Source organism: Myotis daubentonii, chromosome 9 (assembly GCF_963259705.1).
Source record: "Myotis daubentonii chromosome 9, mMyoDau2.1, whole genome shotgun sequence".
In the NCBI taxonomy this organism is placed as follows: Eukaryota; Metazoa; Chordata; class Mammalia; order Chiroptera; family Vespertilionidae; genus Myotis; species Myotis daubentonii.
In genome coordinates, this window is record NC_081848.1 from 67,267,007 (window position 1) to 67,293,669 (window position 26,663).

General features: G+C 57.9%; 1 protein-coding gene across 9 annotated transcripts; it reads left to right on the forward strand.

Moving 5' to 3' along the window:
* The first annotated feature begins 310 nt into the window (after positions 1-310).
* On the forward strand, positions 311-24,717 carry TNKS1BP1 (tankyrase 1 binding protein 1). 9 transcript variants are annotated; one of them, XM_059709355.1, is made up of 12 exons: positions 311-465; positions 3,403-3,522; positions 5,204-5,837; positions 7,299-7,368; positions 9,857-11,287; positions 13,241-15,387; positions 21,607-21,982; positions 22,251-22,413; positions 22,506-22,642; positions 23,322-23,479; positions 23,717-23,789; positions 24,269-24,717. In XM_059709355.1, exons 2-11 carry the CDS (start codon positions 3,408-3,410, stop codon positions 23,775-23,777), a joined length of 5,292 nt encoding a protein of 1,763 aa, XP_059565338.1. In that variant the 5' UTR covers positions 311-465; positions 3,403-3,407; the 3' UTR covers positions 23,778-23,789; positions 24,269-24,717. The 9 variants fall into 9 exon arrangements, 8 of the variants coding, with proteins under 8 accessions (XP_059565338.1, XP_059565340.1, XP_059565339.1 ...); XM_059709357.1 differs by having other exon boundaries at positions 22,251-22,404; XM_059709356.1 differs by having other exon boundaries at positions 22,254-22,413.
* The last annotated feature ends 1,946 nt before the right edge of the window (positions 24,718-26,663 follow it).

The window sequence follows — 26,663 nt, forward strand, 5'->3', positions numbered from 1 at the left end:
GCCCGCGGTTCCCTTCTTTCCCGCCGTGACTCTATGGTGCCGCAATCAGTTTGGGCCGCGGGGCCTGAGGATGGCGCCGTCGCCTTAGATTTCCTCTCTAGGCCGTCGTCTCAGTGGCCATTTTGCCCCAACACTATTAGCGGCTGAATTGCGTCAGTTTCACGGGTCGGATCCTGGGGCGGGTCCCTCATTTGCGAGCCTCATGAATAATTGACGGCCGGGGCCGCGCCTGTTTGCATACGGTCAGGCGAGCTCGGCACGGGCTTTCCACGCCGGGTTTCCATTGGCTCATGGATATTCATGAGGCGCTCGGGGGCGTGGTCCTGGGCGGGCCCGGGGGCGGGGCCCCGCGGCGGCTCGTTCTGGCTGGGTTGGCGGTGACGGCGGCTGCAGCGGCGGCGGTGGCGGAGAGTGGCGTCGGGGCGCCGAGCCCGAGCCGAGCGGAGCCGGATCCCGGGGGAGCGCGTGAGTGCGCGGGGGCAGGCGGGAGGGCGAAGGAGGGGGCGGGGTCCCGGCTTGGGGGCGGGGGAGAGGCATGGAAGGAGTGGGCGCTTTCCAGCCAGGATCTTGGGTTGAGGTGGAGCTGGTGGGGGGGGGAGGGCCGTGAGCAGGAAAGTTTGCAGTGGCCAGGGGCGCGGAGGAAGCGAAGGGCACGTGAGAGCGGGCCCGTGTGCGCGGGGGCGGGGGTGCACGGCCTGCAGCTCGTGCTGGCTGAGCCAGAAGAAAGGGGGGAAGGGGCGAGGACTTGAGGCGGGGCTGGGGGGTGGGCGGAGCTGTGAGAGGGACCCTCCCTCTCCCTGCTCCCAGATCCGCGCCAGCCCCCTCCCCCGGACCCCTCGGCACGCCCCCAGCCCCCCAGACCGCCCCCACCCAGTCTGTGCCCTCGGTCCCTCGTCTTTTCGCCGGCTGCTTCGCATCCCGCGCTCTGGTCTTCCGCTTCTGCTGCCGCCGCCCCCGCCCCCTCCGCCCCCCTCCTCTCCTCCTCCTCCTCGGCTGCTGCCGTCCCCTCTGTCCCCAGCTTTCCCACTGGGCCTCTCCAGACGGCCCCTCACCCTGGCTGTTCCGTCTTCCGTTGGCCCTCCCTCCTCCAGCAGTTCATGTGCCATCCCTGCCGACCTCTCTGGGTCCGGGTCCGGGCAGAGATCCTAGGGTCCAGAGGGGCAACCCCGCTTGCGCCGAAGTCCCTTTGGGCCCCTGCCCCGGCTGGAACTGCCCGACCTCTCCCCAACCCTTGCAGCCCCCGATTCCTGGGGTGGGGAGTGCTCAGAGCCGCTGTGATTCTGCAGCCAGGGCTCTGGCACCTGGGTTTCCTGACGGGGCCCTGTGAGCTGCGGTGGGATCCCCTCGGCTGGGGAAGCCGAGCCCCGCTTCATTGCTGCGCCCTCATACTGCAGAGGTGTCCCTCAGGCCCCCAGGTGAAAGCGTTTTTCGGTGCTGGGCCAGTTTGTCTCCATTTCTAATCACCCACACCATGTTCCATGTAATAATGTTCAAGGACAAGGAAACAGTCTTGTGTTTTAATTTTGTTTTCCCTATCATGGGCCCCTCCCCCATGCACACTTGGCCTGGCTCTGCACAGCTATTCACCCACCCATAGTGAGCAGTGCGCCCTGCAAGTTGGCTGACCAAGGGAATGGACAGTCTTGGATTTCTCTCTACCCTCTTCTCTCTGCTCCCTTCCATCTTTGAAACAAGATGGGGCAGGGTCAAAGGTGAAGGGTGGGTGGGTTTTGCAAATGGTGGGCATTAGAGGGCCCTTCTTTGGATTCGGTGCTGTCTTCCCAGACTAGGAGTGGGTGACTCTGCGGAAGGCTGTGCCCATTGCTGTGCCCATTGCTGTTTGGAGGGGGTTAGATTTTTCATCAGGGGCTCTGTGCGTACCCCGTGTTAGGAAACATCCCCCTTCCTTTGGAACTAGAGGGAGGAGCACTCTGTCCCCCAGGCTGGAGAGCCTGGGGTGGGGGTGGGGGGTGTTGTGGGTGGGATGGTGCTTCAGGAGCCAGGATGAGAACTGAGGAGGTGGTGGAGTGTCTGAAGAGCAGGTGACATGACTGGGCCCTGTGGGAGTGAAGGCATGGTCTGGGGAGAGGAGGAGGTGGTTACCAAGGATGTTAGCTCATTGGTGACACTGAATGGAACTGCATTCATAATGGCCAACATTTATTGGGCGCGTATTATGTGCTAGGCATTATGCTAAGCAGTTTGCATGCATCTTTTCCCCGTAAGTCTCCCAACAGTCACACTGACTCCACTTTTCACCTGGGGAAACCGAGGCTTAGAGAGGTAAGCCCTGTGCCTGAGGGCACACAGCTGGAAGCGGGTAGACCCAGCCAGCATTGAATCAGACCCCAATCTCCCTCCTGGTTCAGGCTTAGAGGAGGGACACCCAGTGACTTCTATATAGGGCTGTGTCACTGGGTTTAAAATTTTCTTCTGCCCCTCAAAACCCCTCAGGCCAATCCTAGGCCAGCGAGGGCCACCCAAGTATCACCAGTGCTTAGGCTGTGGCTGTCCTACCCTGACTGTCCTAGAAGGGGAAACCCCAGGAGTCTTCCCCCCCTCTCCCCCAGGCCACCCCGCCACCGGATGTTCTCAAGCCCTGTCCCATTCTCCCAGCCCAGCCTGGGCCGGCTCCTCCTTCCTCTTGGCACGGCTCTGGAAATCCAGTGGGAGGCCATTGCTATGGCAACAGGACTAGGCCCTGGCTTTTACCTCATCAAATTCCGTGCTGAAGCCAAAGCAATTGAGAAATTAAAGAAAAAAATGTATTCCAGATGTTTACTTCTTATTCCTTATTTTTCCGTGTTTGGTTGAGACAGCTCTGAGGGAGGCGGGATTGGGGCAGGGATGTGGACCGAGGAGGAGGAAGGGGGGAGAGGGAGCCACTCCCAGCTGCAGGAGGGAGGGAGGGGAGGAGGGTGAGCGGGAAAGGGAAGGCAGGCTGTGGGGTGGAGCCCCAGGTCGGGGAGGAGCGGGTTTTTCCCGTCTCCCATGAAGTGATTCACGAAGAGGCTTCAGACTCTGGGGCCCTCTCGCTCTGCCCCTGAGTAGACACCTCGAGCAGGCTGCTGCACCCGAGGGGGGCCCTGGGAACAGTAAGTGGGGTGTCTTGGAGAGCTCAGCAGGGGAGGGAAGAGTAGGTAGCTCCCTGAAGCTCCAGGACTTTGTGGCGAGGAGACCAGAGTTAGGGAATGATCTGGGAAGAGTTGAGGTTGGACTGCTGGGGGCCTCCCTTGACCTCCCACCTGCTCTGAAGTTCCCTCTTCCTGTCCCACACTCTGCCTCTGCTAGAAGTAGCAGGCTTCCCTTGGCCAAGCCAACTGCCAACGCCCAACCCTCTCGCCTTCTCCCTCGTATTTCCCGGGTCTTCGGCTGCCCCTACTCACACCCTCCACTTCTCAATTCTCATGCAGGTTCTGCCGAATGTGATGAAAGTGTCTGTTCTCAGGGAAGGCACAGCCATGGCTTCCCCACCACCCCGGGAAATGGAGGAGGAGCTGGTATCTGCTGGCTCTGAGCCAGGTAGGTGCCTGTGGGTGCAGGGTGGAGCCGGGTGGCGGGGAGGGCAGTGAGAGGGGTGGAGGCTGAACCCGCATTCTGTCTTGGAAGGGCAAGGGGAGTGATGATTCTGTTGAGGTGGGAGGGAGGAGTGCAGGATGAGTTGGGAAGGTTCTCAGTTCCTGGTAAGACCCTTTAGAACAGTTAGAGGTCTTAGATCTACGGCAGATAAGAACAAGCTAACCTTCAAAATGATGTGGGTAATGCGAGTGTTTTGCGAGGAGGAGGCGGGGGCCTCGATGAGAAGTGACGTGTACCTATAGGGATTTGAACCCAGGCCTCCTGGCTCCTGTCTAGACTCCTTTCTTAGGCTGAGCTGAATGAGTGGATGATAGAGGTTTCTGTTAGGAGGGCCACGGCAATGAGTAATCCTAAGGTCTTTTATTTGGCTTTGGAATGCCTTATATAGAAGGTAGGTTCCTAATCGTGTTTTCTTTTCCTGCAGCAGATTTACTTCTCTGTGGGTTAGGTCAATAATAAGTTTGCATTCCTCATCACACACCTGGGGAGGTGGCCTGGGTGTGTCCTGGGGGAGGGACAGCCAGGAGGCAGAGTAGGGAGGCTCAGCTGGGATAAAAGGTTTGCTGTGGATGGCAGGATGGTAGAGTGTCATGCAAGAGGACAGGACTAGATTGGAGAAATGTTGGGCTGAGGGCTTGATTATGGGTAGGTAGCATTCGTTTATTAGCTCATTTGTTCATTCATTCATTCATCAACACTAATAAAAGAGAAAAATGGTAATTGGCGTACGAGCTACCCTTTTCATTGGCTAATCAGGGCTATATGCAAATTAACTGCCAACTAAGATTGGCAGTTAACTGCCAACTAAGATTGGCAGTTAACTGCCAACAAGATGGCGGTTAATTTGCATATGTAGGCACAATGCAGGGAGGCGAAAGGGAAAGCAGGAAGAAGCCCCCTGCCACTGACAGTGATCGGAAACCCAGGGGGGAGCTAAGAGCTGGGGGGCCGCCTTTGCCCTGCCCCCCAGCCATGATCGGAGAATCAGGTGCCTTTGCCGCCCTGGCCAGTGATAGCAGGAAGTAGGGGTGGAGCCAGCGATGGGAGCTGGGCACGGTCGAAGCTGGCAGTCCCGGGAGCTAGGGGTCCCTTGCCTGGGCCTAAAGCGAAGCCCACGATCGCGGGGCCGCTGCAGCTGCGGGTCCCCGCTGCCCGGGCCGGATGCCTCAGCCAGAGGCATCAGGCCTGGGCAAGGGGCCGATCCTGCGATTGGAGGGTGATGGGGGTCAACGCCTGAGGGCTTCCCAGTATGTGAGAGGGGGCAGGCTGGGCTGAGGGACACTTCCCCCCCAACACACACCCAGTGCACGAATTTCGTGCACCGGGCCCCTAGTTTAGTAATAACGTGTTAGATGCAGAGTAGGGTACAGGGACAAATAAGGTGTCAGCTGGACCCTTAAATAGCTTTAGCTTACAGGAGGGATTGAATAAACATTTTGAGAATTTGGAGACAGAAGGTGCTTCTGGGATAGGTATGGTAAACCAAGGAAGGCTTCATGGAAGAGGTGACATTTGGCTTGTGCCTTGAAGGTTGCAAACATTTTGAGTTAATAGGGAGGAGATGAAGAAGTCTACATCCTGGTTCTTCTGACAGCCTCCCCAACCAACCCTTTCCTTTTGGTAGGTGACCCTCGGGCCAAACCTCCTGTCAAGCCCAAACCCCGGGCCCTGCCTGCCAAGCCAGCCCTGCCTGCCAAGCCCAGCCTGCTGGTGTCTGTTGGGCCGCGGCCACCCCGGGGTCCTCTGGCTGAGCTGCCTTCTGCCCGGAAGATGAACATGCTGGCAGGACCCCAGCCCTACGGTGGCAGCAGGCGTCCCCTTCCCTTTGCACCAAGACCGCCGGCCGAGACATCTCCTGGAGGAGAAGCCACCCAAGAGGCTGGGAAAGAGGAGGCTGGGAAAGAAGAGATGCCTCCATTGACACCCCCGGCTCGATGTGCTGCCCCAGGGGGTGTGCGGAAGGCCCCCGCCCCCTTCCGTCCAGCCTCTGAGCGCTTTGCAGCCACCACAGTGGAAGAGATTCTGGCCAAGATGGAGCAGCCGCGGAAGGAGGTCCCCACCAGCTCTGACCGCCTCTGGGGCTCCCGCCTCACCTTTAACCACGATGGTAGCTCAAAATACGGCCCCAGGACCTATGGTGTGGCTACTGGTCCTGTGGATGAGGATGGTGGGACCCTCTCCAGGGAATGGTCCCAGGAGGGGTCTGCGAAGTCTCCCACAGAGTGCCCTGAAGAGCACAGCCAGACCCCCGAGGAGAGGTGAGGGGCGGGAGGCCGTTGCGTTCTGGAGGATGAAGGAGGTGGCCCCATCTGGGACTGTGACCTTCACTGTTAGGTCCGTTGTGTGCTGTGAGTGCAGGCAGGCCCTGGTCTAAGTTACAAAGCTTTCGCCAGCAGACGGTGTTATGACTAGATTCTCCTTAAAGTTGTAATTTTCTTTAGAGTTGATGGGCATTTATGGAGAGTTCAGATGCACAGTATGGAAGTTTCTTTTTAATGCCAAGAGCTGAACTTTGCCTCATTTAATCCACAGCCATTCGGTTTAGTGAAGGGAATATTAATGTTAGAGATGAGGCAACTGAGATTCAAAAGTGACTTCCCATGGTTCCTCAGCTACTAAGAAGAGCTGAGGTTTGAATTCATGTCTATTTCCAAAGCACACGTGCTCTTAGCTGCTGGCTCCTACTGTGTACGGAGCAGTGTACCAGGAGGTGCTGGTGTATGATGAGAAGGGCACGGTCTGCCTGCAGGAGTCTGATGGGAGAGATAAGATGTGAACACACCTTGATCCCAGGCCAGCTAGTGTCACTGAGCAGAGATTACGGCCGGGCTGGAGATGGTTGAGTGTAATACCCTTCTCCAGAGTTCTGCCAGTGCAGAGGAGGCTGGCCAGGAGGTGCCTCTTGGGGTGGTGGGCACAGGGGCTTGGAGGAAGAGGCCGAGGGATCTCAAGTGCCATCCCCAGGACAGGGAGCGCCTGCTTGAGGCACTGTTGACCCCCTGGGCCCTTGGTGGCTGTGCGGGGGCCCAGAGGCTCCCCTCCCCTTCCTGCTGCTGTGAAGGGCAGGGCTGCTGTGGTTGGGGCTGAGCCCAAAGCTGGAGGCTTCTGCCCTACCCTGCCCTCCAGCCCAGCCCTTTTCTCACCTGAAAGTACCTGGAGGGCAGGGCTCTGGATTAACCCTTCTCTGTCCACGGCCAGGGCTCCCAGGCTGGGTTCAGCCCTCTATCCTCCCCTCCCTGGCTCCAAGCAGAGCTTCAGAGGAACAACTTCAACCTTGGAAAATCACTCTGCCCCCCTCCCTCCCCCTGTGCTCGCTCCTTCTAGAAGTATTGGCAGGGCAGCCAGGCCAGCTGTACTCTCCCTGGCCGGAGGAGAACATTAACCCCTTAGGGGCTAGGGGAAGGAGGGTGATCTTTTAGGGAATCACTGGGGAGTGTGGGCTTCCAGGATGGTTTTTCTAAAGGGATTAGGGGAGTTTAACCCTGGGTATAGAGGTAGGGAATAGGCACTATCTCCTGGGCCATTTTCACCATGGAAACTGGATAGCTTCTCTGTCCCCTGTGGTCCCAGGCAGGGCTCAGGAGGAAATGCCTGGGCCGGTTAACTTTGGGTGCTGCTAAAGTCACTTAGGCAGACTCTTAACATAGCTCTGCCCCCTTTTTCATCTGTCACGGGCTTCTTAATACTGTGCCTACATTTCCTGTCTTTCTCCCTCCCAGGAACCCTGCTTTGGACCGGGCCTTCAATGGGGACCTGGCTCAGCCGGCCAGCTCTGAGCCACCTACCGACGTGAGTTACCCTCCGTTATGACTTGGACTCATAGTAATTTAAAGCTGAAGGGTCACCTGAGGTCATCTGCTCTATCTCTTTCTGGTTCCGATGGGGCACTGAGGGTCATGGAGGAGGTGATTTGCCCAGGGGCTGGCCCCGGGACTCAGGTTTCTTGACTCCCAGGCCAGTGCTCTTGATCCAGTGTGGTTCAGGCCATGAGGCTGCTCGTTATAAGAATAATTATCCATCGTAACTGCCGTCAGTCACGTACCTACTGTGTGCTGGGCATGTGCCAGGAATGTTGACTGGCTTAATCCTTGCGATCACTGCAGCTAGTGGGCCCTGTTAGTCACACATGAGAGGCTCACCGAGGTTAAGTAACTTACCCAGGGGCTGAGGCAGGCTCTGAATTGTCTGACTCCAGTGCTCTCCTGGAAGGACTCAGTACCTTCCTGGCAAGGAAGCCAGGCTGTCCGGGTCGCAGGGAGAGGGGAGCAGCGGGGTGGCAGTGAGGATTGAGAGGTGATGACTGACCGCCTGGAACCTTGCAGGCCACTGGGAGGACCTTGGCCTGAGTGAGGGGTTTGGAGGAGAGTTGTAAAGAGTCACCATGCCCTCTTGGTTGCAGGGAGCTAAGAACAGCAGCAGGGGCCAGCTGGGTGCTGTTTGAGTAATCCAGGGGTGAGGTGATGGACCCTGGAGGTAGCCTGTGGTGAGATGGTGAGAAATGGTCACTCTGGGTGGAATTTGAAAGTCAGTTTGGGCACAGGGTTTGCAGATAGGTTGACGGCAGATAGAGAGAGCGTGCACACGAGAGTCAAGGATGACGCCAGGGCTTTTGGCCGTAGCAACTGGAAGGACCAGGTTACCATTTAGTGAGAGGGGACTTGAAGGGTGAAGTGGGATGGGAGGAGATGGGAGGAGTTTGCTTCTGGATTAGTTGAGTTTGAGATGTTTTTTCGACATCCACGTGGAAATGTTGAGTGGGCAGTGGGCAATTTGAGTCTGGAGCTCCAGGGACTCGTAGTTAAGACCGGCTGAGATCACCAGGGGAGTGGGTGAGCCTCTGGAGGGAAGAGGACTGAGGCACAGACCAGCCCAGCCCAGCCCAGCCCAGCTGAGGAGAGGATGGAGGAGAGGATGGAGCAGCCGCCAGGTGGGAGGAAAGCTGGCGAGGGTGGAGTCATGGAGGCTGTAGGAAGCCAGCTTCCATGATGGGAGGAAGAATGCGGGAGGAGGGAGGGGAGAGGAGGGCTGTGGGAGGGGAGAGGAGGGCTGTGGGAGGGGAGAGGAGGGCTGTGGGAGGGGAGAGGAGGGCTGTGGGGTGGGAGGGGAGAGGAGGGTAGGTCATCCGGCAGCATCTGCCCGCAGGTCAAGGAAGGTGCACTGAGAATGGGACTTAGCTACAAGGAAACATCGTGACCTTGACCAAGAGCAGTTAGGTGGCAGGGTGCAGGAAGCAGCCTGTTTGGGGCTACAGTAAACGTAGACAAGGTGTTCAAGAAAGTGAGCGGTAGCTAGAGAGAGAGGTGAGGGCAAGAGTGTTTTTCTTCTTTTTAGGGTGGAAGAAGTCAGAGCAGTTTGTGCTGATGGAAATGATCCAGGAGCCGAGGAAAAAATCAGTGACGCAGGGGAGAGGGGAGGGGTTGGCCTTAGCCCCGAGCAAGGACAGTTCACTACCTGGGATCCCGTCAGGTAGCAGGGTGTGGGCGTGCCATGCCGTGGCCTCTGTATTCTCAGGGAAGCAAGGTCGCAGCTGAGAGGGGGTGGGAGATGTGTGAAGTTTGAAAGCATTGGCCCCCATCATCCCACAGCATCCACCCTTTTTAAGTCCTGTCCCGAGAGGCCACGTGTGCGAATCTTACTCCTCTCCTAAGCCTGTGAGGGGGACGTGGTTGCCACCAGCCCTAATGGACAGAAGGGGAGGCTGAGGCTCCGAGAAGCCAAGTGACCCCCATATGGAAGGGCCTAAGGCTGACGAGAGGCAGTGCGGTGACTCCGTGCCTGCAGCCCAGGGCCTGCCTGCTTCCGTCGGCGGCGCTGGGACCTGGGGTGCCCCGAGCAGGGAGGGCAGCTCCGCATCCCTGAGCTGCCCTGGGAGCTGCCCGGGGCTGGGAGTCCTGCTCTGAAGCAGAACCCCACATGCCCGGATGGTCAGATTTCCAAGTTTCCTTTCCCCTTTGTAAGCCAGTGTTCTTGACCATGAACCATGGACTCTTAGGAGATCCTTCGAGGAGCGTTGGGATAGGTGGGTGGGAGTGTGTGACCCACCTGAGGTGGTGGGGTCATACTGTGTGAGTAGGGCTATGTGTGTTTTCTGGGGAGAGGGTCTCAAGGAAGTCCTAATCCTTGGGGCCTTTCCCAGCTGTCCTGAGAGGCCCCCACTTTTCTCCTGTCTGTGGAGTGAGAGGTGAAAAAGCAGCTGACCCGTGGTCTCTATGGGGTTGGCAGGGGTCCCCTCCAGCTACCTGAAGGTGCGTGATGGCTCTCAACCTTTCTCTTGCAGGTTTCCAAGCCCTGGGTCCCCTCAAGTCCAGGCCCCACCTCAGAGAATGGAGGGTTCACCAGCCCAGGCCTCCCTGCTGAAGTCTCAGGCCCAGCCCCTGGGTCTCCCCAACTTCACTCCCCCCTCCAACGCTCTCCTCGCCACTCGCATCTTCCAGAGGCCCAGAGCCCCACAGCTTCCGGGAGAGGGCCTTCTCCCTGCCTCCCTGCGACCCCAGCATCCCCAGTCGTGGTCCTGCCAGATGAGGGCGCCTGCCATGCCTCTAGCCCAGGGCTCCCTGCTTTGGGAGCCCCAGATGCCCCCAGACCCAGTGGCCCGCCCGTGGAAAAGGTCTCGGGGAGCCACAGCCCAGAGCAGCTTCCGGCCACCTCACCCCGGCCCCCGATGGAGGGGGGTGAGTTGCTTGATCCTGATCGGACGTTCCCGTCTGGTGAGGAGGTGGCCAGGGGTGACGCAGAGCTCCGCCCCACCGGCCTGGGTCAGCGCCGATTTTCTGAAGGTCTGCTCCGGCTGCCCGACCAAGAACAGAAGCTGGGGGGCTCGCTGGCTGACCTGCTCCAAACCCAGGGGGGCCAGTCAGCCCTGGAGCGTCCCTTTGGGTGTGGGACAGAGTCCAACTGGAGCTTGTCACAGTCCTTTGAATGGACCTTCCCCACTCGGCCTTCGGGTCTAGGGGTGTGGCGGCTGGACTCCCCGCCTCCCTCCCCCATCACCGAAGCCAGTGAGGCCGCAGAGGCTGAGGCTGCGGCTGCGGAGGCTGCGGCTGCGGAGGCCGAGGCTGTGGCTGCGGAGGCCGGGGCCACTGCGGCTGGTGACTTGGCTGCATCCAGTGGGGAGGGAGCGTTCCAGCAGGGGCGAGGGGTCTGGTCAGCTCCAGAGGGACCAGGAAGGCCTGGTTCTGGGGTGCAGACAGATGATTTGGGTATCTCCCCAAACCAAAAGGGTGATGGGGAGAGTCAGCCTCCATCCCCAGCTGATCCCCTCAAGCCTCTGCCAACAACAGGGGGCCCACCTGAACCGGCCTTGCTACAGGCAGAGGAGAGGTGTGAGGAGCAGGAGCCCCTGGCCGGACAAGAGTCCCCACTCCCTCTGGCCACCAGGGAGGCCGCCCTGCCCGTCCTGGAGCCGGTCCTGGGGCAGCAGCAGTCAGCACCCCCTGACCAGCCCTGTGTCCTCTTTGCTGACACCCCTGGCCCTGGGAAGGCACGGCCTGCTGAGGAGGAGGCTGTGACCCTGGCCCGGGCTGTGACTACCCAACCCAGGACAGAGGCTCAGGACCCCTGTAGGGCGTCCCCCGAGCCTGCAGGTCCTGAAAGCAACTCCCGCTGGCTGGATGCCCTCCTGGCTTCACCACCCCCCAATGCTGGCAGTGCACGGCGGGGAGCTGGACCTGAGCTGAAGGGCGCACAGACCCCAAGTGCCTGCTCCGAGGTGAGGACGGGCACAGGGCGGGCGGGGGCCTGGGGATGGAAGCCAGGGCTTCAATGGGCTTCGCTCTTTCTGAATGGACTTCATTTGTCTAGAGCTCGGGGTACAGCTATGAGCAGGGCACCTATGGACATGTCCCTCACAGCTGTGCAGTCTGGCAAAGCTGTTGGCAGGGGCTAGGGATGCTGCTTAAGTTCAGAGTGTGTACCAGTTCCAGCATCCACTAGCTGAGTGGCTTTGGGAATGTACCCTAACCTCTAAATGTCAGAGTCCTTTCATAATAACATTAGGGTTGTACTGCAGGTAAAGTGAGATGTGGAACACTCCCTGAGCTTGGCACATCCTGAGCGTTCAAACCTTTATTAGGACTAGTATTGTGAAAGGCAACGGAGTGTGGCCACTTAGAGCGTGGGTGCTGGAACCTGATGGCCTGGGTTCATCTGGCTCTGTTATTTGCCCAGGTGTGACCTTGAGCAAGTTACTGTCCTGCCTGTGCCTCAGTTTGTGCAGCTGTAAAATGGGAATAACAGTCATGAACTCTACCTAAGAGGGTCATTGCAAAGACTAAAGGAGCTATGATACCTATAAAGTACTCACAGTGGCACCTGGCTCATCATGAGTACTTAGTACATCATGAGTTTGTTTCTCTCCTTTTGATTCTCAGGGACTCCTCGGCTGGGCTCAAAGTTATTGCCGTTGAGCTCAAGACCTGCCTTGTAGACAGGCAGCCGAGGTCCAGAGCCGGCGAGCCTTGTGCAAGATTACCCAGCGAGTTGATGGCTGGGCTTGGGCCCAGTGCCCTTTCTCCTTCCACATTTCCTGTCATTTTAAGGGCTGGAGTCCAGGTGGCTTTTGAAATGTATTTTTCTAGCCCAGCCTGGGCTGGCAGGGGCGGGACTGTAGGGAGGAGGAGCCAGGGGCCTTTTGAGGGAGCTGGTGGCAGAGGAGGAGCAGGAAGGAGTTAAGACCCAGCTCGGTCCTGCAGTAGGTGTGCCTGTCCGGGATGTGGGTGACTCAACTGGCTTCTGGGCGGGGCCACCAGAGCTGCAGCTGCTCTAGAGGGAGTAGGGCCAGGGTGAGCCCAGAGCCAGAGCCGCCTGCCGCCCGGACCTCGGGCGAAGGGGAGTGCCCAGCCCTGCCTACCCAGCTGCCTGGGGTGGGTGCTGGGGGCAGGGGCCATGGCCCGGCTTGGGGATGGGGAGCACACCATGTCTGTCTTGGAGAGGCTGTTGGCCAACGCTGCCTTGCGGGATGAGGCCGGCCGGCTGCACAGCCCTGAGGCCAGGGCTCACCCGCCCTCAGGAGTGAGTCAGGGAGTTCGGGTGTGGAGCCCTGGCTGGGAGTTTTGCCTGGTCAGGCTGTCCCTCCTGTCTCCCCCGGGGCCGGGGTGAGGGAGGGCTGGGAGGTCTTCCTGGGGGGGCCGGGCAGTGGGTGCTTTCCTGAGGGCAGGAGGGCTGGGAACTCATAGGACTAGACGGGCTGGGGTGGCGGTGGAATCTCGCCGTGGAAAGGAGGTTGTGAAGGGGCTTTGAGTCTTGTCCTTTCATAAAGAAAGTGTGCCCCACACCCTGTGAAGACCCACCAAGCCAGGCTGCCTATCTCCTGGCTGGTAGCCACGTGTTGCCCAAGGTCTGTAAACATGACCCAGGGTCATCGATTGAGTACCCATTGCTGAGTGCTCTTTGCGAGCCAGTGCTATGCAGAGTACTTGGCTTAAATGATCTTGTTTAATCCTCCCTGACCACCCATGCAGTAGGAGTTATCCCTGTTTAAGGATGAGGACCATGAGGCCCAGAATGGTTAACTGATTTGCTCAAGGTCACACAGCTGGGATACAAACCCAGGCTTTTTGTTGCCAAAGTGTGGCGCTCGCTGGCTCGGGCACCAGACAGTGCTGACTCCCATTCTGGATTGACTCTCAGTATTGTTTCTTTGTTTCTCTTTTCTGATTCCCAGGGACTCCTCGGCTGGGCCCAGAAAGATCTGCAGAGTGAATTTGGGATTGCAGCAGATACACAGTCCAGCAGTTTTAGCCCTTCCAGCTGGTCCCAAGACACTTCTCAGGACTATGGCCTTAGGGATGCAAGCCCTAGAGGGGACCCAGGCCTTGGAGAGAGGAACTGGTCCAGCAAGAGTGGGCAAGAAGCAGGGGAAGGGAGCGCCAGGGAGTGGGCCAGCAGGTGTGGCATCGTTGGCCATGAGGAGGCGGAGGTCCATGAGGAGGTGGAGGTCGGCAGCCCGCAGGGGAGCGGGGGGCTCCCAGCCCAGGACCGGGTGATTGGAAAGCCAGCCCCGCTTGGCACTCAGCAGAGCCAGGAGCCGGCTGTTCAGGACTGGGAGTTCAGAAAGAGGGATTCCCAGGGCACTTTCTCCAGCCGGGATGTGGAACTCCAGGACCAGGAATTCGGCAAGAGGGATGTGCTGGGTTCTTACAGCAGTCAGGACGCCGGCCTTCAGGGCTGGGAGTTTGGGAAGAGAGACTCTTTGGGGGCTTATGCCAGCCGGGAAGTGGAGGAAGTGAGGAAGAAGGACCACCTGGGCAAGTACAGCAGCCAGGATGCCGACGAGCAGGACCAGGAGTTTGGGAAGAGAGACTCGTCGCTTGGCATCTTTGGCAGCCAGGGTGCTGAGCAGCCGGACCTGGATTTCGGGAAGAGTGCCTGGATGAGGGACTACAGCAGCCGTGGCAGCGCCACGGCCCTCAGCCCCCAGGACCGAGGCTTCGGGGTGAGCGCCCGGAGCACCGCGTTCAGTCCCGAGGAAGCCCTGCAGCAGGATGAGGAGTTTGAGAAGACTCTGAGTGGAGGAGATGGCCTGGGCGAGGCCAGCGGGGACCCAGGCCAGCCAGAGGAGAGAGAGTTGGGGGGCTTGTTCAGCCCCAGCAGCCCCCAGAACCAGGACGGAGCACGGGGACCGAGAGCCCAGAGCAGCTGGCAGGACAGCGGTGCCAGCCAGGAGGTTGAAGGGCTGCACAGAAGACAGCAGGCAGGGGACCAGAGCCCAGGCGATGCCGACCCGGAAGACAGGGAAGTGGGGCAGCGAGGCTGGGCTGGCGACTTCAGCCTCGGTGTGGTCTCCCAGCCAGAGGCAGCCTTCAGCCCAGGGCAGCGAGACTGGAGTGGTGACTTCTGCATGGAGGCTACCAAGAGGAGCCATCATTTTGGGATCATTGGCCATGACCGAGTGAGTGGTGCTGGCCCGAGTCCTTCTGGCAAGATGGGAGGTGGCCACTTTGTGTCTCCTGAGAAGACCTCGACTGGGCCCGTGGACTGGACTGACCAGCTGGGCCTCAGGAACTTGGAAGTGTCCAGTTGTGTGGGTTCTGGCGTCTCGAGTGAGGCCAGGGAGGATGCCGTGGGACAGGCCGGCTGGTCGGATAACCTGCGGGTGAGAGATGTGGACCTGGCTAGCCGTTTGGGGGCTGGGGGTTCTGAGGAGCCCAGGGAGATGGGAGTTGGGGAGAAGGACTGGACTTCTGATGTCGGGGTGAGGGGCAGAGATTTGGCTGGGGTGGGGGAGGCAGAAGGCCACAGCCAGGCCAGAGAGAGTGGCGTGGGGCAGACCAACTGGTCAGGTGTGGAGGCCGGAGACTTCCTTAAATCAAGGGAGCGTGGAGTGGGACAGGCAAGCTGGACACCGGACCTGGGGCTCAGGAACATGGCCGTGGGGCCAGATAGCAGCTCCAGGGAGCATGGGGTGGGCCAGGTGGACTGGGGTGACAGTCTGGGCCTGAGGAATTTGGAGGTGCCCTGTGACCTAGAGACTGGCGGTTCTCAGGAGCCACGAGGATGCGGCGTGGGGCAGATGGACTGGACCCAAGACTTGGGGCTCCGGAATGTGGAGCTCTCTGGGACTCCGAGTGAAGCCAGGGAGCATGGGGTGGGAGAAGTTAGCCAGTGCCAAGAGCTCGGCCTCAGGGACACTGGCATCTTGTGCCCTGGCCAGGAGGCCAGAGACCCAGACCCCATGGAGGCCAGGGAGCTGGGGGTTGGCGAGACGAGTGGACCAGAGACCCAGGGCGAAGATGACTCCTCGCTTTCCTTGGAGACCTGCCCTGAAGACCCCGGAATGGAGATGGGAGAAGCCCCTGGCTTCGGAGCCAGGTAAGGGGACGTGTGCCGGATGCGAGGGGACGTGTGCCGGATGCCTGAAAAATCGCAACCTGTCTGAATGGTGACTGTGATGTTGGAGGTGTTACTACTCGTGCAGCCCACGCTTTAAGCTTCCTTGGTGACGTCATAGTGTGACTGCTGGAGGCAATGGTGCGCGCCCACCTCTGGAGACTCCCACTGAGCACAGTGGCTGTTCCAGGCCTCTCAGCTCTCATCACAGGTGCTCCTGGGCCAGGACCACAGTGCTTTCGTGGGCATAGGAAGGACTCTGCCTTCTTGGCCTTGGCCACTCCAGGTCTGGAGTGGGCTGGACAGTGGCACGTTGTCTCTCAGGGGGTTAGGAACGTGGTGCTTCTTGTCGGCCCCGTTTTAAGGCCCAGAAGAAGCAATAATTTAAGAACCCAAAGGGCACTGCGGCCTGACTCCTGGCCACATGACCCTGGCCTCCCTGCAGAGTGGCTGAAAAAGAACTTTGTCAAGGAACACGTTGGTAGTTTTGTGAGCCAGCCACCGTCTGTCTCAGGAGCTTTTATGTTCTAAAGCCAACTGAGGTGATTTCCCATCAGGAAAGAGTGCAAAAAGGCATTGCGTCTCTTTAATTATCTTCTTGACATTTACAGATGCCCCCTTCCCCCTTCTCTCTCCCCTCCTTTGCCCATCTCCACCCAGCTCCGCCACCCCTCCCTTGGCTTCCCCACTCTGTTGTCTGTGTCCATGGGCTGTGCCTATGTGTTCCTTGGCTACTCTCTTCACCTTCCTTTATCCAGGTCTCCCCACGCTCCCCAACCCCCCACCCCAACACATTGCATCTCTTTGTTAACATTTCCGTCTACTGAGATTTGGATTCCTTGTCTTGACTGCGGAGAATGTTTGACCTTTCCCAATCCTGGGGCTTCTCACCAGCCATGTAGGAAGGGAAGGGAGGTGTGGGCTGATGGTAGTGGGAGGGGGGCAGGAGGGACTGGGAAGGGTCTAGAGGGAGTGGGGGAGGTGTTTGAAGGGTTGGGAAAGCATTAGGGACTGAGGAGGAGGAGGGGGAGAGGAAAGGACAGCATGGGGCCAGGCTGATGCTCAGGGGGCTGAGGCTATAGAGGGAGTTGGAGGAGCGTGGGGAGGAGGGATGGGGCGAGTGCACGGGACTAGGAGCCTAGGGGCTCCTGGGTCCTGGACATCTCTGAGCCTCTCTCTCTGACGTGGGACTCGGGGAGCCTCAGCATTCCTGGTGCTGCGGCATGTGGGCGCCTGTGGCTGCTCTGATTTCCTTTCTGGGGACTCAGGACTCTGCAGTTCCCAAGGGCCCTGCTGCACACCTGACCTCATTGATCTTCACAGCTGCAGGTGAAGCAGGAGGGATTAGTACCCCTCCACTTCGCAGGAGAATAGGGGTGTTAAGGTCACAGAGTCAGAGTGTGTCTTTCCTATGTGTCTATGTCAGGCGCGGCCACCGCGTTCTGGACTCAGACTATGAAGCAGTGGGACCACCGCCCTCCACCTTTCCCCTCCAGTGGTGGCTCTTAAGAAGGGAAAGAGGGAATATCTTTCCGTTTGGTTAGGATGGAGGGAGAGGCTGGCCTGGTGGGAGCTGGTGAGGGGACTGGGTTGGGGACCAGGAGGTTAGTGGCAGAGAAGCAGGGGTCCTCAGCTGTCTGAGCTTTGGTCTCAATCACAGGATGTGTGGCTGTTACAAGTTTGGAAAATGCTGGGGACTCTGTGGCCATCCCGGAGACTTAGAGTGAGTGCGTGTGTATTAGCAAGCACCAACCCATTAAAGCCGAAGAGTGAGGAAGCATGTTTACCTTTCTCTAATGGCAGTTTTCACCGCAGGAATTTTTAAAACGTGCAATGCCTGACTCTAGGGGCACTGACCTCTTTCCCTTTAGATTGTCAGATAAAAAGTGACAATAGCCAACACAACAATAGCCGTCCAGTGTGAATGAATCAACATTATACCTATTTTGTGTGAGTATGTGTTTTTTTAATCCTCACCCAAGGATATTTTTTCCTTTTTTTTTTTTTTTTTTAGAGAGAGTAGAAGAGAGGGAGGGAGGGAAAGAGAGGAGAGAGATAGAGATAGAGAGAGAAACATCTATGTGAGAGAGACACATAGATTGCTTGCCTCCTGCATGCACCCCCACTGTCCTGGGGATTGGCCCTGAAACCCAGGTACACACCCTTGACCGGGAATTGAAACCGAAACCCTTTAGTGCTCAGACTGATTCTCTAACCAGAGGGCAACACTGGCCAGGGCCATACCTTTTCTTTTTTCTTCCAGATTGGCAAAAAATATATATTTCCGGTGTGCTGCAAAATTTTAGTAATTAGTTTATGTGTCCCATGAGGTGAAAAAGGTTGAAAATCACTGTTGTAACACAGTGTTTCCCAAACTTCACTAGTAGCCAAGGGCCTCTTGAGTTCTGAGCAGCTGGTTTAGAGAAATCCTACGCTCTGGAAAGTTACTCTTTAAAGATAAAAATTGGAGGTTCCCATGGTAATGAGAAGTCCTGGAGGGTAGTTCAGAGTAGCCCTTGGGCCCATCTGCCAGGTTGGGGTCTTGATTCTGTTACCATCTCTGTGACCGTGGGTGAGTGCCTTCTCAGCGCCTCCGATTCCTCGGCTGTAAACTGGGAGTAACTTACTCCCAGTGCTCACCGGGTCGTTGGCGTTCACATGGGCGAAGTGGTAGATCTGTCTGGCCCTTGGTAAGCACTGGAAAAGTGCTTGCTACCTGTGGTTGTACCTGTTTTGCAGATTTGGGTGGATGTGCCTATAAAGTGAGGCCGTTGGGGACATTTTTTGTCACCATTCCTGTGTGGTCATTGGCTGGAATGCTGCCTGGCAAACTGTGACATGACAAGACCGGCGTGGGGGTGGGGAGACTGCTTGGCCCTTCCTCTGTGTCCAGGGCCACCTTGTCCTGGGGGGAGGGGCGCTCCTGGGTCCCTCAAGAGCTGGTGCATTGCCCCCTCCCCTCTCTGGCCCCCTGGCCATCTCCTGACCCTCCCCCTGAGCCTGTAGAAACCTGCCGTCTCAGGTGCTCTTTTTGCAGATCTACGTACTACATACCATTCCTGGGTTTGCACCTGGAGTGCGGGTGGGTCCAGCCCTCAGGAGACTCAGAATCCCAATGGGGCAAAGGGTATAGAGGGTATAAGATGAGCCTGTAGAAACCTGCAGTCATTTGGGGCTCTTCTTAGAATCTGAGAGAACCCTCAGAGATCACTCATTCATGGGTGGGTAAACTGAGGCCCAGGGAGGCAGTGTGGCTGGCACAAGGACCCTTAGCCTGTGACCGTGGGCTCTTTCATGTTCCCTTGGGCCCCAGCCTTGGGGTCATCTCTCTGCATGCTCTTCCTGTCTCTGGGTCAAGACCAGCTGCTTCCCTTTTAGACACATCATTCCAGCTCAAGCCCTGACCTTCTCAGAGTCTTGGAGCCTAGAACACTGGGAAGCCGCTTTTTGCAGATCTACTACATACCATTCCCAGGTGTGCACCTGGAGTGCGGGTGGGTCCAGCCCTCAGGAGACTCAGCATCCGGATGGGGCAAAGGGTATAGGGCAGTGGCTCTCAACCTTCCTAATGCCGTGACCCTTTAATACAGCTCCTCATGTTGTGGTAACCCCCAACCACAAAATTATTTTTGTTGCTACTTCATAACTGTAATTTTGCTACTGTTATGAATCATAATGTAAATATCTGATATGAGGATGTATTTTCATTGTTACAAATTCAACATAATTAAAGCATAGTGATTAATCACAAAAACAATATGTAATTATATATGTGTTTTCCGATGGTCTTAGGCGACCCCTGTGAAAGGGTCATTCGACCGCCAAAGGGGTTGCGACCCATAGGTTGAGAACCGCTGGTATAGAGGTTATAAGATGAGCCAAGTCCTGAGGCCAGGAACCTGTGTTGAGGATGATGATGCTTATGCTAAAAATGTATCAAATGTTAGCTATGTGCTGAGCACACATTTCTGCCAACAAACCCAGCCAAGTCTAGGTACTTCTGTTATCCCCATTTTACAGACGAAGACACTGAGGCTCAGATCAGGTCGGTAACACTGCCAAGGCCATAGGCACAGTAGGGGATGGAACCCAGATGTGCCCTGGAGTGGCCGTGCTCAGCACAGCCTGTCTCCATTGCCTGCCAGGAAGGGGCTCAGGTTAGAGGTGCTCTGAGTGCTCAAGAGGGAGGAAGCTTCTCTGGAGATGAGGAGCAGGTCCTTGTGCCAGCCACACGCCTTCTCCGGGGTTTAGACAGGCCAGGGGGATGGTCACACTGCATTCCCCAGCGTCCCCGCCCCCCCTCCCATGGCCTCCCCCAGGGCTGCCCTCTGCCCGCCTGGTGTGGGGCCAGGTCTCGCTCTGGATGTGGGTCTTCCTTTTAAAAAAATGATTGGTTTTTAGAGAGAAAGGGGAAGGGAGAGGGAGAGAAACAGCAATGTGAGAGCAAAACATCTATTGGCTGCCTTCCAGGGATTGAGCCCGTAACCGAGGCGTATGCCCTGACCGGAACTTGAACTAGCAACCTTTCAGTGCACAGGACGACGCCCAACCAACCGAGCCACACCAGCCAGGGCTGCATATGGATCTTTCCATTCACCCGTCACTGTTTCACATCCCCTCGGCTCTTCCTTAGCCTGCTCTCTGCCCCACCCGGAGAGCTTGGGGCAGGGCCTCTTCAGGCTGGGCGGGGTGCTGTTGCCACCCCTCCTGCCCAGCCTCCTGATTTGAAGCAGCAGGGTGAGCTGGCTTTGGCCCCCATCCAGGCTGCTGCACTTCTGCTGCGGCCTCCTCCGCCTCCCTCCCTGCCAGACTGCTTCAGTTTCCATCTGTCAGCAGCTTGTGGAAGGACAGACTGGCACACATCCTTTCCAGCCCTCCCGCTTCGGTCTTGGTTCTGAATCGCCTGCCTCACTCTCCACCCCTCCAATCCATGGGGAGCTCAAGACCTGGCTCCCATCAGCCTTTGCCATGCCTGTGCATGGTGTGAGTGTGTGCATGGTGTGAGTGTGTGCATGGTGTGAGTGTGTGCATGGTGTGTGCGTGTGCATGGTGTGAGTGTGCATGGTGTGAGCGTGTGCATGGTGTGAGTGTGTGTGTGCATGGTGTGAGTGTGTGCGTGTGCATGGTGTGAGTGTGTGCGTGTGCATGGTGTGAGTGTGTGCGTGTGCATGGTGTGAGTGTGTGCATGTTGGCGTGGCTCTGCTGGCAGGAGTGACAGACGACGTGCACACCATCCTGCCTGAGGTGTGCTGCGAGTGGGTCGAGGTGTCTGCGTGTGTGGGGTGGCAGCTGGACAACACGCGAGCTCTTGTGTGAGGTGGTGAGAGTGCACGTGTGCTGTGCATATGTGCTTGTGTTGTGTTTTGAGGGAGCAGCAGGCAGAAGACACCTAAGCTACACTGATGCAAGCTGCTGCACTCAGCAAATATTTGCTTAGTTCTGCTCCTGACCAGGCTGGGCCAGGGGCGGAGGGAACAAAGGCAAAAGCGGCCTCATCCTTGCCCTTGCGTTGCTCACAGACTGGCAGTGGGGACAAAGCCTCAGCCTGTGAGGCAGGGGCTGGCCCAGGTGGAGCCCTGGGCTTGCAGGGCCGAGGAGGGGGGCGGCTCGGGGAGGGGAGCAGGCCAGCCTCGGCGGAGGAATTAAGCTGCAGGGAGAGTGAGTGGAGGGGCCGTGGGGGAAGCTTTCCCTGTGGCGGGCGAGGGAACAGTGTGTCCAGATACACAGCAGCCTGCAGGGCCTGGCATGTTCTGTGAGACGGGCACAGGGAGAGGTGACACGGGCAGGGGCACTGAAGAGGCTGCTTCATCCCCAGGCAAGTGTGTGCCCAAGCAGGTGCCCCTGGGCGGGACACTGAGGCAGCTCCGACCACGTGGAAGGCAGTAGTAGCAATAGCTGCTGCTCATCGGCACACGCTGAGTGCCAGGCGGTGGCTTGTGCTTCAGGTTCTCGTTTCATTCCCCTGACAGAATGTAAAGTTAGAAGCTTTTGTAGGGGAGGGGACTCCCCCAAAGTCTCTTAAGTGGAGGACCCAGGATCTGAACCGGCCAGACTGGCCCGCTCATCCCTTCTGTGCTGTGTTGTGTGTGGTCTTGACCGTGCCCTTCGGGAAGGAGAGGGGAGACAGGACCTGTGAAGGGGCTTGTGGGAGGGAGATGTGGCCGCACAGTGACCTTGTTCTCTGGTCCGGCTCCTTTGCAGCCCCAGCAGCAGCTGCCTGGCCCGCTCTCCACCCTCCGCCTCCCAGGGCCTGCTGGAGGAGATGCTGGCCGTCAGCAGCTCCAAGGCAGCGGCCCGGAGGGAGTCGGCAGCTTCTGCTTCGGGCCTGAGGACCCTGTTGGAAGAGGAAGAAACCGCAGCAGGTGCCGATCGAGGGGAGCCCCTGGAGCCCCTCAGGGACCGTCTGCCCTCCTGGAGGCCCCAGCCTGATGGTGAAGCCAGCCGGACAGAAGAGGTGGACGGCACCTGGAGCCCTGCAGGGGCCGGGCTGGGCGAGCAGGGTCCGATGTACCCCCCTCGGCGACCCTCCCAAGGCCCTCCCCCCAGCTCTCCAAGTCAGGACTTCTCCTTCATCGAGGTCAGTGGAGGCTGAGCCCAGGGCAGTGGATGGGCTATTGGGGACGGGGGTGTGTGTGTGTGTGGAGCCAGAGCCTGGTTCCTGGGGCTCCTCCAGCTGCTCAGCCCTGAGCCGTCTCAATCCAGGAGGCAGAGTGGGTGGGGGGGGTGAAGGGTGGGGGTCAGTCACATGAACAGGGATCTGCTCACAGCGGCTGCTTTGAAGGGTTCACGTGGGATGGGGCAGGACCATGGGACGGCGATGGCAGTGGTGTTGCCGTTGTCTCAAGCAGGACACCGAGATCCTCGACAGTGCCGTGTATCGAAGTCGTGCCAGCCTGGGGCGCAAGCGTGGGCACCGGGCCCCGGCCATCCGGCCGGGCGGTACCCTGGGCCTGTCGGAGGCGGCAGACTCGGATGCACGCCTGTTCCAGGACTCTACGGGTAGGGCCAGTGAGTTCTTTGATGTCTGTGTCAATGTGGGGGTGAGCCGGGGGTGGGGGCCTGGGGTCGCTCTCTGCTGAGCCCTCCCTGGGCCCTTGCAGAGCCGCGAGCTTCTCGGGGGCCGTCTTCCGACGAGGAGGTGGTGGAGGAGCCTCAGAACCGCAGGACACGGATGTCCCTGGGCACCAAGGGGCTGAAAGTCAACCTCTTTCCTGGCCTGAGCCCGTCAGCCCTGAAGGTACCGTTCAGTTACTCAGCACACACATCCAGCCGCTGCCCCTCGAACCCAGCCTTCCTTCTCTCCATCATCTGTTCATCCCCCATCTCCTGCCCATTCCTCCTCTCATTCTGCTCTCCATGGAGGGCCCAGCCTGACCCTGCGCTCGCTCTGTGTTCAGTGTGGTGGAAGGAGGAACAAGGCTGTTCCATGTCCCAGAACCTCGTGGGGTAGTGGGGGACACAGCCATGTCCATAGTTCTGGTGAATGGAGAAATTTAGGGGTCATAGGTAGGTGCAGATAAGGGCTGGGCCTGTTCAAAGAGGGAAGTTATTTCGTAACAGTGGGGTGCTGGGGGGTAGGAAGGTAGATTGGGAAGGCCTCCTGTAGCACTCGCTTTTAGCTTTGGCTTGCATAGGAGTTGCTGGGAGGCCTTGCAGGCAGAGGGAACAAAGAGCAAAAGCTGGACATCACCACTGGCTTTGTCCAGCTGAGTTCGCCGGAACTCAACATATCTCTTTGGGGGGCTGCTGTGGAAGGCAGAGCTCAGCTCAGGGAAGTTTGTCGTTAAGTGACTTCCCACCCATCTGGGTAAAAGGACTGCAGAGGGGTTTGAGCCTGACTCTGGGGACTGCCTGCCCTTCTCTCAGTGCTCCTGCCTGTCCCACTGACATCTGTCTGCACTGGACTTGTCTCTCAGGCCAAGCTGCGCCCCCGGAACCGCTCGGCTGAGGAGGGGGAGCTGGTGGACAGCAAGTCGAGCCAGAAGGAGTCCGCGTTCCAGCGCTCCAAGTCCTGCAAGGTCCCAGGGCTGGGGAAGCCCCTCGCCTTACCTCCGAAGCCAGAGAAATCCTCAGGGTGGGTGACCTGAGCTCGGGGCATTGACTGAAACCCACTTTACGTAGAGGAAAACCGCAGCTCGGGGCGGAGGTCAGCCTGCCCCTAATTAACTGTATTAAGAGGGTGGCAGAGTTCCTGTCTGCAGCCAGCCTGGGCTGCCTCTTCTCACTGGGGTGGGGGTTTTCATTCCTGCCTCTCCTCATTCTGTTGAGCTTTCCTCCGGTTGCTTTGTGACCTTTGCCGTCTGCCTTCTAGGTCAGAAGGATCATCGCCCAGTTGGCTACAAGCCCTGAAGCTGAAGAAGAAGAAGGTCTGAGAAGTCACTGAGGTGAGGGCAGGTCCCTGGGCTCGGGCCTGGCTGGGGTTAGGGAATGGGGTTCAGGGGTGAGCAGGGGATGCCCTGGAGGATGCGGGAGGTTCCCCTTTGCTCTCCATTCCCCTTTCTCTGCCAGGCTGAAAACAGGCAGATGGAACCAAGTTCCAGAGACTTGGGGGGTCCCTTGGCTTCCCCTCAGTTTTGCCCAAAGAACAAAGTGTTATCATCTGGCCTCTGATGGACAAGGAGGGCTTCTGTCCCAGCCTTCCTCCCTGGGCCAAGGATGGTCCCCGGGCCCTGTGGCTGTCCTGATGTGCTCCGCAGCCCTTCTGGTCTGGGACCCAGGGCACTCACCAGGGACCTTCCTTACAACTAGTCTGTGTGGGGAGGACTGTGTGGGGAGAGCGCGATGGGCAGGGAAGGAAGCTGAAGCATCTCCTCTACCCGCCACGGTCGGCTCCCATGAGCTCTTCTCTTCCCTCCCGGTGCAGGTCCTTCCCATCTGGCAGTCTCAAGCAATGCCCGTTCCTGTGGGGTCCCTGGCGAGGAGATGGCTGGAGCCCCTTCCCCCCCATGTCCCAGGCTGTAGCCTCTGTCCCCCTCTGCCTCTGTCTGAGGAGCGTCTGGGGAGGCACATTTATGCACTTTGTATCACCTTCCCAACTTCCCTCCACACCTTCCCTCCCGGCCTGGATTCCGTCATTAGTGGTCCAAGGTTCTGGTCCTCCCTCCGTGTACCCACCTCCCTCTCTGCTTCCTCCTCCAGCCTCCCTTGGGTTTTGTTTTGATACCAATTTATAACATTTTTTATAAAAGCCTTTGATTTTGTAATGGATGGAACCCAGCCCCACCCCAGGTCTCCCTCTGCCCTGCCAGGTGCCCCATAGAGACCAATAACATTTTGCCACTGAAACAATAAAGTTTTTTTGGAATTGGTGCTGCCCAGTTGTGGTGTGTGGTCATGGTGCCCCATAACCCTATCCAAGGCTGTAGGTGGGAAATGCAGGTTCTAGCCCTGACCCACCAGGAGCTCGCTCTGCTATTGAGTGTCACTACCCTTGCACTCCTGGGCTTGGTGTACCTGAGATGGGTGTATTGGTTCTAAAAGGCTGACTGCTGATTGAAACAACCCCCAAATCTCAGTAGCTTAACATACAAAGGTTTATTTTCCATAAATAAACTGCTCAGTCCAGGAAGATTGGTGGGGGGGACACTGCCTTAAAGTCATTCTGAGCCCAGACTCCTTCCCTGTTGTGACTCAGCCAGATATCTGCAGAGGCCTTGGAGTCCTGCACAGCATCCAATGGAGAGAGCATGCTGTAGGAGACCCACTTCCACTGGCCAGAATTCAATTCATGAACCCTGCTAATTATAGGGGTCATGGAAAATGTGGTTTAACTCTGTGGCCAGAAAGAGAGAGAGAGAAAGAAAACTGGATATTGGTGACAATTCACCCTTCTCACCAGTGGGTTGGTTTCTATAAAGGGTCCTCTTAGCCTTTCAGCCCATGCATTCTAGGATGTGTCTTCGATTCTGGCCTTCCCCACCCAAGCGCCTGGCTCTTGGCATCCTACTGTCTCAAAGCCTAACTCTCTGTAATTCTGGGTTCTTACCCTTCACTGTGCATCACAGTACTGGGGTGTTTATTAAAATGCGCATTCCTGGGCCCACCCCACAATTCCAATGCTGTAGGTGAGCCAGGAACCTTCATTTTGGGAAAACCCCTGAAGTGGAGGGGAAAGAGGCAGGGGGCTTCAAATGGGTGCCTGACTGCATCTCGGTGGGTCTGCCATGCAGCCCCTGTGCCAGCCTTCCCAGGGCCCAGCAGAGTTGAGCTGGCATGAGCTTTGTTCTGTTCTCTCCCACCACCCTCCCCTGTAGGCGTAGCACTGGCAGGAACTCAAGCCAAACACTTAAGACTCATTAGTTGGGCAAATGGAGCCTGGGCTGGTCCCAGTGCCTGGGCTCTGCTGGGAGGGAGAAGAGACGGGCCCACTTCCAGGGAAAGCAGAGCCAGATCTGGTGAGTGGGTGGGGATGTCCCACTCTCCTTCTGTCTGAGGAATGGGAGGCAGGGAGAGGGGAGAGCAACACAAAGGCAGGTGGATACCAGCAAACCGGGAAAGTCGTATGATTCTTATGCAGCCATTTCTCAGACCGCCTGGGTTCTTGGGAGTGACCTCAGAGGGGCAGGTTTTGGTTTTTTTGAACCTGAATTTGGATTTGGAAACAGGAAAGTCCCTTGGATGCCTGTATTGGGGAATACTGGGGGCAGTCAACCAAACTAATCAATTTTGGTCAGAGGTGGCTCTGAAAGCCGTCTCTGAAGAGTTAAACGAGCTCAGGAGAGTGATTAGAAAACGTGCACAGGCCACTTGGAAGACAACTCAACTTGTTCATAAAGGAATCAGACCTTTCCTACATGTTAGAAAGCTGAGGGGTCCCTTCCCAGGGTTCCTGTTGGTAATGCTCAATCCCATTACAATTAGAAATGACTCCACGGTCTCTCCCCCATTCCTTGCTTCTGATGCCTTCACTGAGGCTGTGCGGGTGTGAGCTGGGTACCGGATAAAGGAAGAAGCCGTGGAAACTGATCGGGGGAGCCCAGGGAGGAGTCCCCCGTTCCCTGCGATCCCAAGCTGGCAGTGGTGTTTGGGGTGGGTGGAGCCTGAGAGCAAGCTGGCCCTTGCCCGTGGCCCTAGGTATTTGGGTGGTAGTGGTGGGGTGTTGTGGGAAGTCTGACGGTTTGCTGCCCACCATTGGCACTCTCTCCAGCATCCTGTTCTGAACGGTGGTCCAGCCATCTGCCAAGTTCACAGCCCGTCCCTGAAAGCGTGAGAGACAGGCTCTGGTATAGGAGTGACCCTCAGGGACCCTCTCTGAGCCT